Below are 17,736 nucleotides of genomic sequence, written 5' to 3'. Positions count from 1 at the left end.
AGTATTTACTCACAAAGAACCACAGGGAGAGCTGACCATGTCACTTCAGAATCTGTTTCAGCTTCTACTTGGGGGGGGGGGGGGAGGGATGGAGCAGGGTGGCACCCAGAGCCAGGCTAAGCCATACTGCATCATGTGACCATGTGACAATTTTTCAGAACTCTGCTATCCAGCAGGAGATTAGAGATGTGCTTTATGGAGGTAGATGGTTACAAGTATCATGCTGTTTTTGTTTTGTTTTGCTTTTTTCAGTACTGATTCTGCATGTAAACCTGCTAATAATAAATGCTTTGTCTCTTCACAGTAAGTGGTGTGTAAGCACTCAGATCTTGCCTAATGCTACCATTCCCTGGTTGCTCAGTCTCAGGGCAAGAGAGATATAACCATGCACGCTACAAGAAAAGGTCTGTGGTAGAGAGGATCTCATGTGTTCTCATTTGCTGTACAAAGAATTCAAGTTCTGCTTCTGAGAACCTTTATCTCCATGCCTTCTGGGAGTTGTAGATCTCTTTTATTTGACACATTGTAAAGTCTGGCACAGAAAGCAGCAAGTCTTTCCAAATGCCTCTTCTCCGTGTACTTTCCAGCAAAGAGTAATAGCATCTGTTACCAGTAAGCCCTGGATGTCAAGTGTCAGCTTTGCTAGTGCAGGATGAAAGTGGGGTAGGGTTCATTCAGATGCAGCCACTCCTTCTGCGGCGTCTGGAATGACCATCCCTTTGGCGCGCTTTAAAAGCAGGGCTCTGGCTCCTTTGAGCTTAGTTTTTATTTTACAGACCCAGCCAGAGGAGCCAAGCAAACCCTGTTTAGTGGTCCTGGCCAGGGTCGGGAGGGGTTTTGCATATCCAGTACACAACCTGTCTGGTGGGAGTTCTCCCTCTAGGTACATTTTGTTTTGGAATTCAGCCTTTTAAGATGTAAGAGCCAGACTGGAGCCTGTTCAGCTCCTGGGCCCAGGGAATGGGGAATCCTGGGTCTGGGCCCCCCACCACATTTCCTCAGTGAGGCCAGGGGTGTCAGTGACCTGCTGTAGAGGTTCACACCGGTGGTATTTTCATTTTTGCTAAAGATTACTTTCGAGATCCAGGAGGACGTTCTGAATGCCCTTCCTTCCTGACTGGAGCACCAAGAGTCCTGCTCCAGGGAATCCCTCCCATCAGGGATTCAAAGACAAGAACAAAGGACTGCATTAGAGCAAGAAAGTTTGAGTCCTCTAACAGTGAGTAAAGGGATTCTCCAGACCCTGGGGAAAGAGAGAGTTTTATCTTTCTGAACTGGGACAGTAACTTTGAAACCTTGCCAGTTGGAAGGGGTGGTTCTGCCGATCAAAAGGACACCCCCTCTACATGGGACCTATTTTTTAGGGATGTGCATTCGTTTTTCAACGAATGTTGAATCTGCAACGCATAAGTCCCTGTTCGTTTTATTCGTGGGTTCGCGAAATGCATCGCGATCCCTCAAGAATAAAACATATCATATTAGTTTAATTCTTTTGGTTTGCAGTGATTTCTTAGTGGCCATTTGAAATAGGAAAAGGCCATGTGGGAGTATCCATAAAAAAAAAAAAACAGCCCTTTTCTGTGAGTCATAAATGACCTCACAGCCCTGTCAGAGTGGGTCAAACAGGTTGGCAAGGAGACGAGAATGCAACCTATCAGAGCTAAGCATTTTTCTAGTGCAGCCAATTGCTGCTCTCACTCAGTTCTCTGTGACGCTATTCCTGATGAAGCTGCACTATTTATACCTTAAGCATGTGGTGTGCCACGCGCTTTCTTTGTGGGGGTGGTCCGGGGATGGTGGCTTTACTCAGAGCTAGTCTGAGTGTCTCAAATCTGTATTCAATTGCTAGCTACTTTGATAGAATTTTCCATTGTTCGTTTTTGCTGCAGTGCCAGCCAGTCAGCCAGGCTTTTTTTGACAGCACTTTTTTTTATTGATCTCAGACGGTCTCTCTGTCTCTCTCACTGAGACAAGTTGCTAACAGTGGCATTTTGCTGCTTATCTTACCCCCCTGGGGTAGGTAGTTGCAGGCTGAGTATGGGTGGGAGATAGTGTGAGTTGGTATTTTCAAACAAGAAGCAACATCACTGGGAATTGTGCACACAGAGCAGTCTAAGTTGTAGTGTACTGTACATCAAGGCACTGTACTGCATCTGTGGGCAGTTTTACAGACTCACATATATTGGGACAGCAGTTCTTTTTTAATCCAAATCCCCAGTAGGCCTCCTTTGTAGTTACAAGTTTGGTGTGTGGACATACAGCTGTCCCAGTTGTAGTGTACATCAAGGCACTGTATCATGCACCTGGGGGCAGTTTTGCAGACTCACATATATTGGGACAGGGGTGCTCTTTGAAGCCAAATCCCCAGTAGGCCTCTTTTGTAGTTACAAGTTTGGTGTGTGCACATACAGCTGTCCCAGTTGTAGTGTACATCAAGGCACTGCATCGTGTGCCTGGGGGAAGTTTTGCAGACTCACATATATTGGGACAGCGGTGCTCTTTGAAGCCAAATCCCAAGTAGGCCTCTTTTCGAAATAATTCTTTTAATTGAAATCCCTAGTAGGCAGTGACATTAAATTCATGATGTCAGGGAAAGCTAGACATGATCGAGTGATTGGAACTGACAGAGGAGGCACTGGCAGAGGAAGCATTTCAAAAGACAGTGATGGTCCCCCATGAAAGTTAAAAAGGGAGTTGTTCCAATCTAAAATCTCTGGAGAGGCAGGCATTTCCATCTGAAAAAAATGAAATTTAAAGATGATGCACCACCACCTGTTTCTGACCCTGTAGTTTTGGAGGTGAGGGAAGGGGAGGTTGAGTCATGCAAGACAAAAGGGCAAGACCCAAAAGCAGCACTGCAATAGCAGACTCGACTTAGCATTGAAAATGTAGCGCAGGCACTGTTTGCGTCTGATTCCAATGAAGAATCATCTTGTGTGGGATTCTCAGCATCAGAAATGGAAGAAGTAATAGCTGAAGAAGGTTTAGGAGGATTAGTTATTTCTGTCTTAGCCTCCATTTCAGTGCTGCAGGGGAGAGATGAAACTGATGATGATGAGGAGGAAGAGCAGTCAGCACAGGCACAAAGTGTGACTGATACCCCTGGCATTGTTTCTCAGGGTGCACCCACTACTTCAACTCCAGTGCTAGCATCCACCCCGAAGGCTATAGAGAAGGGATCACGAAAAAAATCTGCGATCTGGAGCTACTTTAAAGTGACGGAGGACCCACATTTTGCTCAGTGTAATTACTGTGCCAGGGCTATTAGCAGAGGCAAACAAATAGGACATCTAACTAATTTTGGCATGATGCATCATATGCAGAAGCAACATCCAACAGTACTGCCATCTGGGGATGGTGGTAGTACCAGTCAGGGGACCCCTTTTACCAGGCAGCGTAAAGTGGTTGAAAAGGAGCAGAGTTACCCCACACCCTCAGCCCCTTCTAGCAGTCAGGTGGCAGGCCCGCAGCCCCCTGCCATGTGTCAGAAGCGACAACCCACCATGGAAGAAATGGGGTGGTGTTCTGTAACGCTATTCCGGGGAAGGAGGCAGGTAGCCTCAAAAGTAGTAATCAGGAGCATCAGGGAAATGATTGCACTTGATAACCAGCCCTTGCAGATAGTAGAGAATGTGGGTTTCAAGCATTTGCTGAAGGTCTTAGTTCCAAATTACAAAGTCCCCTCCAGAACCACATTTAGCAGAAAGGTAATCCCCAGCCTGTGCAACCAGTGTCATAGTCGCATCCAAGCGCTGCTAGCTAAGGCAGAGGGGAGTGTGCATTTCACCTGTGATATCTGGACCGCCATGAATGCTGCACACTCTTACCTCTCCCTGACAGCACACTGGTGGGACCTGGCTGAGGCGGGGAAGACAGCAGCTCTATTAGTGAACAAGTATCAGGGTGGAGGTGGGCTTTACTGCACACCCACCTGATGGACGAGGCCCATACCTCAGCCAATATTCTAGCATGCATCAAACAGATGCTGGAGGGCTGGCAGCTACACCAGTGAGACAGGAATCTTCAGACAGGGTTCTTTGTTACAGAAAATGGTGCAAACATGATAAAGGCAATATGTGACGGGGGCTTTCAGAACATCCGATGTTTTGCACAGACTCTGCACCTGGTAGTGAAGTCAGCTCTGGGGTTGGAGTCTAGTCACCAAGAGAATGAATACCTGCATACGTTAATACAGAAATGCAGGAACATAGCAGTGCACTTCCACAGAAGTGTGAAGGCGGGGCAGGTTCTCCGACAAAAGCAGACTGATTTGGAGATGCCTCACAAGCGTCTTGTTTAAGACATTGCCACCCAGTGGAATTCCACCTATATGATGCTGCAGAGGTTAGGGGAGCAGCAGACACCTCTTCATGAACTTTCTGCGGCAATGGACATAGGTGTGCAGAGTCCCCTAGGGCATCATGATTGGTTAGTCATGAGTCAGCTGGTAAAACCACTGCAGCCCTTCAGATGGAATGGAGGAGCTGAGTTCCAGAAGTGCCACCTTGCCTGACATCATCCCTATAGTTAATTTTCTAGAGGAAAATTTGGAGGGTTTTAAACAGGAAGAGGGAATGACAGCAGAGGTGCTGCATTGCCTGGACTTTTTGCAGAAGCAGGTACAAGAGAGATTAAGACCTTTAACAGATGACCACACATACATGCTCACCACAGTCTGTGATCCCCATGTGAAAGGGAAACTCGCTCTACAGTCCGATTGTCTCATATTTGTGAAGGACCTGCTGTTAGTAAAAATCCATGAACAGAGCGTCATAGGCAGAGACAGATTAGGCATGAAGCAGAGGAGGAAACAGCGGTCACTTCAGAGAGTATTGCTAGCCCAAGCAGGAGCAGCACTCTGTCAGCGACAACTAGTACTTCCTTTTCCACGCCAAAGCCATGTTGCCCCTAAAAAATCATCTGTTCTGGAATGGGCTAAAGAGAAAACAGCTGGCATGAAGGACTTTCAGCCCACCCAAGTAAAGGAGACACCAGCACAAATGTCAGTGACACGGTATCTCACAGAGCCCATAGAGGACATGCAGACATATCCACTGGCATATTGGGCACACAAGTCCACTGTCTGGCCACACCTAGCCATAGTGGCTCAGTGATATCTGTCATGTCCACCAACTAGTGTGCCCAGTGAACATGTATTTTCAATGACAGGGGATATCATGAGCCTTCACTTCTCAAGGCTGGCACCAGAGTTGATGGAAATGCTAGTGTGTTTGAAAATAAACATGCCTTTGCTTGGGTTTCCAAATTTTCCCTGTGAATGGCAAGATGAATAAAAGCAATTGAAAGCCTTGCAGCAGCTCCAACTGCCTCCTGTGCTCCAGATAATATCAGCACATGTACCTGATCTCTAACGGTGTGCCTGTCTGTCCACTATCCAGGCCGTACATCCCTACAAGGGCCTGACCTCAAACGCTGTGCCTGTCTGTCCACTGTCCAGCCCTTACGTCACTGCAAGGGCCTGACCTCAAACACTGTGCCTGTCTGAGTTTAGTTCTAGTATTTCTAATTTCAGTTTCATGTATTTGTGCATCACTTCTTTACAGAATATTCTTTTTCCTGTTTTGCAACATTTGGAATGTAAGAACATAAAAAGCTTACAAGATGTTTGGAGCTTACATATTTCATATGCTCAATAGTTTTCATGACCTTCATAATATGGGCCATTTTCCCTAAATCTTTCTTAGGTGCCAACATTAATATTTCTAATACTATAGAAAACTGGTGGGAGTTGTACTCTAGTTCATCCTCTGTGTTCCCATAGTTTACAGAGGCACTGTGTAGGGTATAAAGTCAAGATAGGTTGATATTGTTGATTTGGACTTGAGTAGCAGTTTCCTTATTTCTGATTGCTCTTCAAGTTCCTTTGTCATCAGCTGAAGTGCATAAGTACAGTTAATAACTTCTGAGTATTTACTAGACACCAATGGAACCACCACACTCTAGGGGCCAACCCATTCTAGGGAGTCACTTCCTGCGTAAAGGAAAGGGAACTCTCCCCAGGTATAGCCAACCAATCACTTAGTACCTGTTGCCCCATGTTGAACCAGAACTGCTGTTCACATGGAAACCTCCTCCACATCGACTCGCCACGCTTGAAGGCTCATGCTCCACTCTAGGGGCCAACCCATTTCAATGAGCCCTTTCCTGTGCAAAGGAAAGGGAACTCTCCCCGGGTGTAGCCAGCCTATTCCTTAGCACCCGTTGACCCATGTTGAACTGCTGTTCACATGGAAACCTCCTCCACGTCGACTCGCCACTGTTGAAGGCTCGTGCTCCACTCCAGGGGCCAACCCATTCTAGGGAGCCCTTTCCTGAACAAAGGAACAGGAACTCTCCCCGGGTGTAGCCAGCCTATCTCTTAAAACCCGCTGACCCATGTTGAACCGCTGTTCACATGGAAACCTCCTCCGCCTCGGCCTTCAAAATTCTCATTTGTATATCTGCTACATCCACCAGATTTTAAAAGACCAGCGAGATCTCACTAGATGCCAACGGAATCACCCCACTCTAGGGGCGAACCCATTCTAGGGAGCCCTTTCCTGCGCAAAGGAAAGGGAACTCTCCCCGGGGCCAGCCTGTCTTGCCCCTTTCAAAATCACAGGGACCTGACTACCTCAGCTCTGCCAGCCTATCTTGCCCCTATCAAAACTACAGGGACCAGGCTACCTCCGCTCTGCCAGCCTGTCTTGCCCTTATCAACTTTCTGCCACTCTGCCTTGCTGCCATACACCAGACCTACTTTTTGTGGTTTTCTTGCCACTATCATGGTTCCTCAGTGTGTTGGTGCTAGTCTTTCTGCTGCTTTGTCCCTTTATCGGCACCTTGTGTTTATTTTTCTGACAATCTTTCTGCTTGCTATGTTTCCCCCTTCATTGTGCTGTAGGATGTTGATGCCACTTTTCTTGCCACTTTGCCTGTCGTGCTGCCTTCGAGGATTCATGCAACTGTTATCAGTGCTCTCTTTTGAAGCTGTGGTGTGCTTTTGACACTCTCGCTGCTGCCTTTACACCTCTGTTAAAGCACTCTTGCCACTCCTGGTACCCCTTTGCCCCTTTACAGTGCCTTAGGCTATTCATGCCACTTTGGTGCCACTTTGCCACAGTCTAAATACCTTGGAGCTCTTTTCTAGTTCTGATGATTGCTCCCAGAGGTTTCATCAGAATTGATAAGAAAACCCCAATTCTGCAGCAAAAATAAGCTGCAAATATTTCCCCCCCTTTGACTTTAATGGGAAAATGGAAACAAATAAAACTAATCAACGAATTGTTTTTTCCCCCTCTGAAACTAATGCAACGAATTTGGGTCCCAGCGAAATGAAAACCGAATCGAAACCATTTTTTTCCTTCTGCACATCTCTACTATTTTTCCAAGCCCTGGAGGCAGGACTTCCCCAGCTTGGACTTTGATATTCCTGCACAGATTGAGGAGAACATTATGATAAATCAATACATTGTGCTGCTGTGGATCAAGATTTGTGCCATTTTTACTAATTGTTCATCAGTAAAGAATTGTTTTGGACACTAACATGGTGACACCAGTCATTTTTGGCACAGCAAGCACACATTGGGACAGACATCCATTGGTTACCTCAGGGACGGCGGGACAGACACAAGGAGCTACCCTTAACACTCGGGGCCTTAGGAGTAATCTCCCCACCCACACATACTCACATTTCAGGGCAGACTTTGCCAAGCTAGCCTGGGAAGGATTCCTGCCCAAAAGAGGACAACAAATTCTTGTATGGCTCATCAGGTAGCAATCCACACCCAGGATTGGGGTTACATATGCTATGTGGCTGACGTATGAATGTGGCACAGTACAACTGTAGTGTGCACTGAGCCTCATTAGATTTTTGTGCATTAGATTGGTGCAATAAAAAACAAAACAAAACAGAAAAGATCAGGCCAGAGCAGTGCAAATAGGAGCTTGTGCAGTTCTGGGCAGTGCAATGCCACATAGAAATATGGTAGCAGAAAAAAAAAATCATGCAGCTTATCTAGTCTGCCCATGCACAAAATTGCTCAGCTTGACAGTCACTAACACTCCCTCAGATATCCCCTGTGCATGTCCCATGCTTTCTTGAATTCATATCCTGTGCTTGTCTCCACCACCTCCGCTGGAAGACTGTTCCATGCATCCTTAGATTACTCCTCAATCTACTCATTTTCACTCTCATCTATTGACCCATCATTTCAGTCTCCTTTCCATTGAAAGAGATCTGGCTCCTGTGCATTGCTACATTTTTTCCCACCTTAATGTCCTGTGGCAATGAGTTGAACAAGTTTACTTGGTGCTGTGTTAAAGCCTGTCACTTGATAATTTCATTGGTTGCTCCTTAGTTCTTCTATTATGAGACAGAGAATAATAGTTCCCCGTTCCCTTGCTGCTCATCTTTCATGGTTGTATATGCCACAGTTGGAGAGCTTCCAAGACCTGTCCTGGGGATCTTGCAATCAGTTGGGTTTTTAGGATATCCACAATGAATATGCAAGAAAAACATTTGCTTATAGACAATTTTGTATGTGTTATTGTGTGTAGCAAAGTGTAGTGACACTTTTTGTGATTTATTTTGTCTTGAAGTGTATGTTTTAGCTCATATATCTGTTTTAAGAAATTATGTATATTCATTGAAACCACCTCAATCTGTATATAGGTGGTATGTTAAATTTGAATAAACATAAGCATGTATTAGGTCTCTTATGCATGAAGATTTCTCATGCATATTCATTGTAAGAAATGCCATGCTGGGTCAGATCAAAGTCCATCAAGCTCAGCATCCTGTCTCCAACAGTGGCCAATCCAGGTCACGAGTATCCAGTAGGATCCCATAAGGTAGATCCAATCCTTCTTGTTCATAGTCAGGGATAAGCAGTGGCTTTCCCAAGTGTACATGGCTAACAATGGGTAGGGGTGTGCATTCGTTTGCAAGGTATTGGCAATCTGCAACGTATATGCCATATTCATTGTATTCGTGGGGGGGGGGGGGGTCACGAAACGTATGGCGAACCCCCACGAATACAACGTATCACTAACAAATAAACCCCCACCCTCCTGACCCCCCCAAGACTTGCCAAAAGTCCCTGGTGGCCCAGCGGGGGTCCTGGAGCGATCTCCTGCACTCAAGCCGTCGGCTGCCGGTATTCAAAATGGCGCTGATAGCCTTTTCCCTTACATGTCACAGGGGCTACCAGTGCCATTGGTCGGCCCCTGTCACATGATAGGAGCAATGGACGGCCGGCGCCATCTTGTGCTCCTACCATGTGACAGGGGCCAACCAATGGCACCAGTAGCCCCTGTGACATAGTAAGGGCAAAGGTTATCAGCGCCATTTTGAATACCGATGGTCCGAGTGCAGGAGATCGCTCCAGGACCCCTGCTGGACCACCAGGGACTTTTGGCAAGGCTTGGGGGGGGGGTCAGGAGGGTGGGGGATTGAAGTTAATTAAATTTAAAGGGTTGGGATGGGGTTTTTTTGGGAACTGAATACATATGTAACTAATGAACGGATCGGGGTCCCCGAGAACGGATACAACGGATTTGGGTCCCAACGAATACGAATACTGAATGGGATGAATCTGTCCCTGCTGCACATCCCTAATATTGGGTTATGAACTTTTCCTCCAGGAACTTGTCTAAACCTTTTTAAAGACTAATGTGCACAGACAGGGAGTGGGATCTTGGGGGTAATAGTGTCAGGTATTCTGAAGGCAGCAAAGTGATGTGACAAGGTGAGAGCTAAAGCCAGAAGAATGCTGGGCCATATAGAAAGAGAAATAACCAGTAAGAAAAAGCTGTTTTTGCTCTCATACAGGTCCTTGGGGAGGCCTTACCTAGATGCTGTGTTCAGTACTGGAGTCCGTATCTCAAAAAGGATAAGGACAGGACGGAGGTTCTCCAGAGAAGGGCGACCAAAATAGTGTGGGGTCTTATCAGACAGAGCTGGTGCTAGCTTTGTTGCTGCCCTGTGTGAATGCTAACTGTGCTTCCCCCCCCCCCCCCCCCCCCCGATTCATTCAGTCTCTGTCCCAGGCCAGTCAAAGCCCAGCTTCCTCCAGAAATCTATATTTTTAAAAACTGACACTCAATGGTCAAGAGAAGGGTATTACATATCCTAGGGAAACCTTACAGCCTTGCACACACACCACCACCACCCCCACTGCCACACCCTCTATAGCCACACAAAATGCACTTGTAACAAATTTTACATGAAAAAGAACATTCAGAAGTACAGTCTTCTGAAGCAAAATATCACTTACCACAATATAAATTATATTCACATGCACTGCTGTTGCCACCAGAAAACTCTGCAAAAAAGACACTTGAAACTCCTATGGAATTTATAATGGCACCTCAGAAAGCCATGAATAAACATAATTGCCAATATCATAAACATCCCATACCAAACAATCCTATTTACAAGCACTCAAAACAGTAGCAACATTATCTATGAAAAGACAATACTGCAAATATTACACCAGGTCCTAGAACACTAATACACCTCCTTTTGGGAAAATATATAACAAGCCAGGCTGCTATAGATCCCTACACAGAAACTACATGCCAGCAAAAGAGCTCACCTCTGTCACAAGTGCAGAATACAGGCAGACCCTGACCGAATACAGAATAAAGAGTCCTCAAAGTATAAATAGAAACATGTTAAGAAGAACTGAACTGAAACTCACAACAAGCCAGCCTCTATATGCAGAGCAACAATGGAAAACAAAAACATAACCATTCTTCATAAAACATTAAATAATAAAATTGAGAAATATAAAACATAATAGTAGAATCATATTCATAAAAAAATATTTAGAAACAGTTGAATAGAATATTCAAAATTTCCTAAACACCAATGCAATATTCTAAAAAGTCCAATAATTAAAAAATGTTCTAATATTTCCCAAAAAACAATAAAATATTTCAAGACAGCAAAATCATCAAATTACACCCAATAATTAAAACTAATAAGGATTAAAAAATCTCCTGCTCTCCATACCTGGGATCTTTTGATTTCCAGTCACTCAGATTTTTGTGGGGATAGGGCTGCACAAACTTTATCTCTCTCTCTCACACACACACTCACAATAACATATTGATTTTCTCACACACTCCCTGTCTCATATACATGCCTATGCTCTCACACATAGTCTCTCTCTCCATCAGACACATAGGGGTAGATTTTAAGAAATTGTGCGTGGGCGTCCATGTGCGTGTGCTACCCGGCACGAGCACATGTTATAAAATCGGGGGCCTGCACATGCAAGGGGGTACACAATTGTGCACCCTGTGCGCCGACGCCCGCGGCCTTCACCAATTCCCTCCCAGGCTGCTCTGATTTCGGAGTGGCCTGGGAAGGAACTTCCTAACCCTAACCTAACCTCCCTTCCCCTAACCCTCCCACCCCCTAGCCCTAACCTAACTCCCCCCGACCTTTATTTTACCTCTTGCGCCTGCTGGCAGCCTGCTGGCACGTGATCCTCCAACACAGCTGCAAATGGCCTCTGGCCCCACCCCACCCTGCCCCCGGACCACCCCGCCCCCTCCCCGCCTCTTTTTTGAAGCTCCGGGACTTAGATGTGTCCCGGGGCTTTTACGCGCATCGCCAAGCCTTTGTAAAATAGGTCCAGCGCACATAACCCCATCTACGCGTGTAAGGCTTTGAAAATCTGGCCCATAATGTTGTGTGCGCGTATGACTGTGAGAGGCTCTCACAGGCGCACACAGATAAACTCTCACATAGACTCAGACACACACGGACACGGCCTCCTGTTCTTTTCGGGCCTGGTGGGATGAGCTCCAGCACTGCCCCGTGGACTCCTTTTCTCTTTGGGCCATGGTGGGATGAGCTCCACCACGGCCCGGCGGGCTCCTCTTCTCATCAGCCTCAAGGGGTGTGGAGTTTGTGCTGAAGCAGGAGGGAACACTGCGGCAGCGTGGTACTGAGCTCCTGCAGTGGCGCAGTAGTTTAGCCCGCCAGCAGGTTGAACTTTGCTGCAGCCAACAGCCTCTCTTCCTCTTCAGCCGCTGGCGGGTTTGGCTCCACTGGTGGCCCTGTGACCTCTTCTGTTGCTGCTGCCGCCCCTCCGGGTGTGCCACCCTGTGCAAATGCACGGTATTCACACCCGGTCACACTGGGCCTGGTATCAGAAGACTTAAAGGAGAGGCTGAAGCATCTAAATACGTATACATTGGAAGAGAGGAGGTACAGGGGAGATATGATACAGACCTTCAGATACCTGACAGGTTTTAATGATGCACACATATTGAGCCTTTTCCATTGAAAAGGAAACTATACCAGGGGTCACAATATAAAACTCCAGGGGGATGATTCAGAACCAATATCAGGAATTATTTCTTAATGAAGAGCGTGGTAGATCCCTGGAATACCCTTCTGGAAGAGGTGGAGAGGACAAAAACCAATAAACAAATTCATAAAGGCGTAGGAGAAACACTGTGGATCCCTAAAGGTTAGAAATTGGAAACGAAGAAAAGGGTGCATGGGAGTAACCTGCATGGAGTGGCAGTTACTACCCTTAACAAAAGGCATGGGAATTGCTACCCTTAACCAATTAGTCTTGATGCTTTTGGCATAACTGCAATCTCTGCTTCGATGGCAGGGGGAAGAAGGGGAATTGGATTCAAACAACAGCCAGCTCTGAGGTACTGATACCAGACATTCGGGGAAAAGCAAAGCAATTTCAAGCAGCATTGTCCGAATTATCAAGAAGGCTGCTCACCCCATAAAAATGTTACTGGCAGTAACTTGGTTATGGATTTGACAGATGCTTGATTGTAACCGGCATGGAGTGGCAGTTACTACCTTTGACAGACACATAGGGGTAACTTGCACGAGTGGTAGTGACTACCGTAGAGACTTGCTGGGCAGACTGGATGAACCATTTGTATTTTTTCTGCTGTCATTACTATGTTAACTTCGCCACCTCCTTTGGCATCAAAACCCAGTTTAATTGTGCACAGAGTGAAAAAATAATTTCTTCGATTTGTTTTAAATCTGCTGAAATTCACTTATTGGAATGTTGTTAGACTTCTTGAAAAAAAAAAATGAAAGCATTTCTATCTTCCTCTGTTTAAGCTCTAATGAAACTTTTGGATCTGTGGGCTAGAAATATTTTTAAATAAATAAGGAGCAGATTTTCAAAGGGTTACGCGCGTAACTCCCGAAAAGCTGCCCCAAGTTGCTCCTGTGCACGCAGAGCCTATCTTGCATAGGCTCAGTGGCACGCACAACCCTCAGGAAATGCTAATTCCTGGGGCTTTCAAAAATGGGAGGTCCTGGGGTGGGTCTGGCGACATGGCAGTGGTTCAGAGGTGGGTCCGGGGGCATGGCGGCGGGCCGGGAGCGTTCCTGAGTCTACGGCACAGCGGCCATGCCAGAGGTTCACGCGCCGGCAGCTGGCTGGTGCACGCAAGTTACGCCTTGGGCAGGCGTAACTCGCCGAAATAAGGTATGGGAGGATTTTGGTAGGGCTGGGGGGTGAGTTAGATAGGGGAAGGGAGGGAAAGGTGGGGGGGGAGGAGAAAAAAGTTCGGCGCGGCCTCGGAGGGAATGGGGAAAGCCATCGAGGCTCCCCTAGGGCTCGGCGCGCGCAAGGTGTACTATTGTGCACCCCCTTGCGCGCGCCGACCCCGGATTTTCTAACATGCGTGCGGTTGCGCGTAGATTTGTGTGCGTCAGGTTGCGCTCACAAATCTACGCCCGCACATAAGTTTTAAAATCTAGCCCTAAATGTGCTACCTATTAGCTTCATTGAGTGTCCCCTAGTCCTGTTCTATTAGAGTAAATAACTATTGCTGTTTACCTGTTCCACCTTGAGCACAATTTTGTAAACCTTTATGATATCTTTATCGACCATCATATCATAGATATTCTGAAATCTTGACTGGCTTTGGGGGCCTCAGGAAAGATTTTGGAAGCTCTCATCTATCATATCTCCCTTTTCTTTTTATTTTTTAAATAAATTGCTTTATCTTTTTTTTTTTTTTTTTTGGTGTTTCCTTGTGTGGGTATTGTTTCATACCCAGGGCTGGTTGTAGGACAAGTGAGGTGCTCCATACCCCTGCCCCCAACTGATCCCCACTCATAACATACTCTTCTACCGGAGTATCTGGAGAGTGTATTTTGCACTCCCACCACATACTTTCTACTTTTCCCTACATCCCCTCCATCTCCCCTTTCCTCAACCTCCCCTTCCTTCTTACAGGCATTCTCTCCTTCCGCCCATCTCTTCTTCCTCTCTCCAGGCATTCTCTCTCACCTTCCCCTTCCCCCAACCTTCGCTCCCTCCGGGCAATTTCTCTCCCCCTTTTCCCCCTCTCTTCATTCATTTTCTATCCCTCCTGACACTCTTTCAAGGTGGAGAAGGGGCAGTGCCTTTGTGGGCTTCTTGGAATCGCTGGACTCTCCCTCCTTCCTCTGCCGGTTTGTGACCCATGTCTCTTCTCCTGCCTACTGCCCTGCTTTTCACATCCTCCTCCTGACCTGGCTCAGGGTGTCTGTACTACAGATGCTACTTCTCTTTTTCCAGCACTCATGCTCCTTGCCCCTGGCAAGTGAACTTCCTGCTGCCACCGAGGAATAGTGCGTTGTCTAGGAGTTTTGCTCCCTTAAAGGCACAAGGATGCCTAGGCAGGCACCAAATCCAATGCTATCAGAGTTTGGAACACCTGTGCCTTTTAGAGGGGGGGGGGGGGGGGGGGAGCAGAGTCTCTGCAACTAAGTTGCCTTGTTTGAGTTGTCTTTGTTGCCATGTCCAGCCATGGCTGACCAGCCAAACAGGCAATGCCAGCAGTGCCTGGGGCATCTCTCATTCAATGTTGCCCTACCCAAAGGCAGGCACTGTTCATACCTGACCATCTTTGTTGCCTTTCTCTGTGTATTTTCTCAGTCTATGTCCTTTTTGTAATTGGGTGACCAGAACTGCCCACAGTGATCAAGATATAGGGGTGCATCTTTGAATTCTTTAGTGGATATGATGATGTTTTTAGATCCTTTCTCAATAATTCTTAACATTCCATTAATCTGTTTTACTATTGCAGTGCATTATGTTTAGAAAACTATCCACAAAGACTCCAAGCCCTTATTCTGAGAGATGACCCCTTACACCCCAGAGGTGCCTGCATGCTTTACAATGTTTAAGCCCATTAGAATCTTTATTGAGATGAACGATGCTACAGAATTTTTTTTTAAAGAACAAACTATGAAAATATTTTACTTACTTTTACATAACACAAGTAACTTGTCAGTTTTTGGCCTTTTACCCTTTTATGTAAAAGGTTTTGCTATAAATAGAAAACAACGAAAAAACTGTCATTATTAGCTGTAGTCCTTTGTGCACTGTTTAAACCGTCCATTCTTACCAGAGACGTGACTGAAAAAAAGATTCTCAGTTTAAAATTAGGGCAGAGAGAGAGGTTATAATTCCCCCAGTTTTGTTTCCAGTGTTACACTGGAAAATACTTTACAGGAAAGACAAATAAAAATGTGTTTTCCTTGAGTCTGAATTTAACTGTGAGTTCCCCTTGCCTTTCTGAAGCTTCTGAGTGTTTTTCTGTCTTCCCACCCACTTCTTCCTTGTTCTTTTTTTCTCTCTCTCTCTTTCTATCCCTCCCTCTCCCTAATCCCTCCTGACCCCTGTCAGAACAGCACAGGGGGAGCATGCAGTTTAGTTTGCAGGAAGCTCAGGAGCCAAGATGCAGAACCACCAGAGAGAGCACCTGTACAAGATCCTGGTGATCGGGGACCTTGGCGTTGGCAAAACCAGTATCATCAGACGCTATGTGCACCAGAATTTCTCTTCGCACTACCGTGCCACCATCGGGGTAGACTTCGCCCTGAAAGTGTTGACCTGGGACTCTGACACCATCGTCCGGCTGCAGTTATGGGACATTGCCGGTGAGTACGCTCAGTTCATGGAGACCCTGGCACCCAAAATGCGGGGAAGGGGAGGAATTAACTTCATTCTGTCCCATTGGTTAACTAGACATGCATTATAAACCTAAAATTCAAACAAGAGATGTGGCCTGTTGAACACGTAAAAGGCATTCATGAGCTGGATTTTCAAGCTAGTGTCAATTTAAGAGGCAGTTAGCAGCAGTAAGAGGAATGCCGTGCTGTCATGATTATTTACCTCTAAAAATTCCTACTTGTTGGGGTATATCTTTAGCAAAAAAAAAAAAAACTTGCTTAGAAAATGTATTCAAATGAAAAGATCAAGAACTACACTGCTTTGTTCTTTCAGCCAAAATATTAAATTGTTGTTTAGTGTGAGATTCTACTTATATAAACCACACTGCAGAACTCAAGAATATTGTTCTTTTGGGGTTAAAATTGGCATGTAGTAATTGTTTTTCTACCTTTATCTTGTAAACTCTGTCATGCTAATGTAAACCTCTATAAGCTAAATAAAATACATAATAATATTCCATTTAGATGAAATTCTTTTAGACAAAACTATGCATTGTTGGAAGGGAGTTTGTCTATAATCTTATAAGGACATAGGATGTGCCTCGCTGGGTCGGACTAAAGGGTCATCGAGCCCAGCGCACTGTCTCCAACAGAGGCCAATCTGGGTCCTATGAAATACCTGATACATCCCAAGGAATAGATCCATTCTTTGTTGCTTATTCCCAGGGATAAGCAGTGGCTTTCCCAAATCTTCCTGGGCTTTTCCCTCCAGGAACTTGTACAAACCCTTTTCAAACACCGCTCTGCTGGATGCCTTGACAATGTCCTCTGGCCACAAATTCCACCGCTTGATTGTGCACGGGGTGGGAAAAAAAATACTTTCTATGAACTGTTAGTTTCATGGAGTGTCCCCTAATTTTAGTACCGCTTGAAAGCATAAATAACCAATTCCCCCATTTCCATGTTCCACCCCACTCACGCTCGTACAAATCTTTATCGTATCTCCTCTCAGTAATCATTTCTCCAGTCTGAAGAATAATTGAAAATTAATTGCTGTAATTAAGGCTGTGCATTTGAAAAGAACTGAGACATTTTAAATACCTACATTTCCCATTTTGTTTATTTTCCTTCAAGCAATTTCATGTGTTTTCCTTCATTTTTTGGCTTTCTTTTCTTTTTTATCTCTGCTGCTAACAAAATTACAAACTCTATTTGCCCTGCCTCTGATCCCTCCCACCCCTTCAAAATCTCTTACCATATTTTTCTTTTTTCACCGGGTAGAAGCAATTCCTGGTTTCTTCTGTGCCACCAATGGTAGCATAGAAATGGCACTGGCAGACTGAAGCTGGCACCACTGTTCATTTCTTCCGTTCAATAGTGCCAGACTGGGAATGGGCCCGGCTGGCACTGGTTTGAATGGAAGAAATATAACAGTGGCACCAGCCTCGGTCTATGTACACCAGAACCTGGGAGAATTTCTTTTCTTCGGGGGCCAACATTTTGTTTTGAGTGTGTTTCCTTTTTTTTTTTTTATTTGTTTTTAAAATTTTGTTTCATTTTTTTTTTTTTTTAAATGAATGAAAATCTAAACTACAAACAAAATAAAAAGAAACAGAATAGAAAACAAAATGAAACAAAAAGTCTTTGCATATCCCTACCAGTGGTTGATCGTTTTTATCTGAACTCAATGTATATGTCAAATCAGTGCTCTTTTGGATGATAAAAATAGTTTTACTTATTTAAAATCTTTATCTTGTGTAATATAGCTTTTGTTCACGGAAACCACAAGC

General features: G+C 45.4%; 1 protein-coding gene across 3 annotated transcripts in view; it reads left to right on the top strand.

Annotated features, from left to right (window-relative positions):
- Positions 1 to 773: 773 nt before the first annotated feature.
- The window catches only part of RAB38 (RAB38, member RAS oncogene family), a 105,894-nt gene continuing 88,931 nt past the window's right edge, over positions 774 to 17,736 (top strand). Inside the window, exons 1-2 of one of the 3 annotated variants that reach the window (XM_029602287.1) lie at positions 774 to 883; positions 15,681 to 15,934. In XM_029602287.1, coding sequence (XP_029458147.1) covers positions 15,733 to 15,934 — 202 coding nt within the window. In that variant the 5' untranslated portion in view covers positions 774 to 883; positions 15,681 to 15,732. Of the gene's footprint in view, positions 1,220 to 15,680; positions 15,935 to 17,736 lie in introns of all 3 variants that reach the window. The other 2 variants (XM_029602286.1, XM_029602288.1) reach the window with 2 other exon arrangements.

Source organism: Rhinatrema bivittatum, chromosome 5 (assembly GCF_901001135.1).
Source record: "Rhinatrema bivittatum chromosome 5, aRhiBiv1.1, whole genome shotgun sequence".
Classification (NCBI taxonomy): Eukaryota; Metazoa; Chordata; class Amphibia; order Gymnophiona; family Rhinatrematidae; genus Rhinatrema; species Rhinatrema bivittatum.
This window is presented reverse-complemented; position numbering and strand designations above follow the sequence as displayed.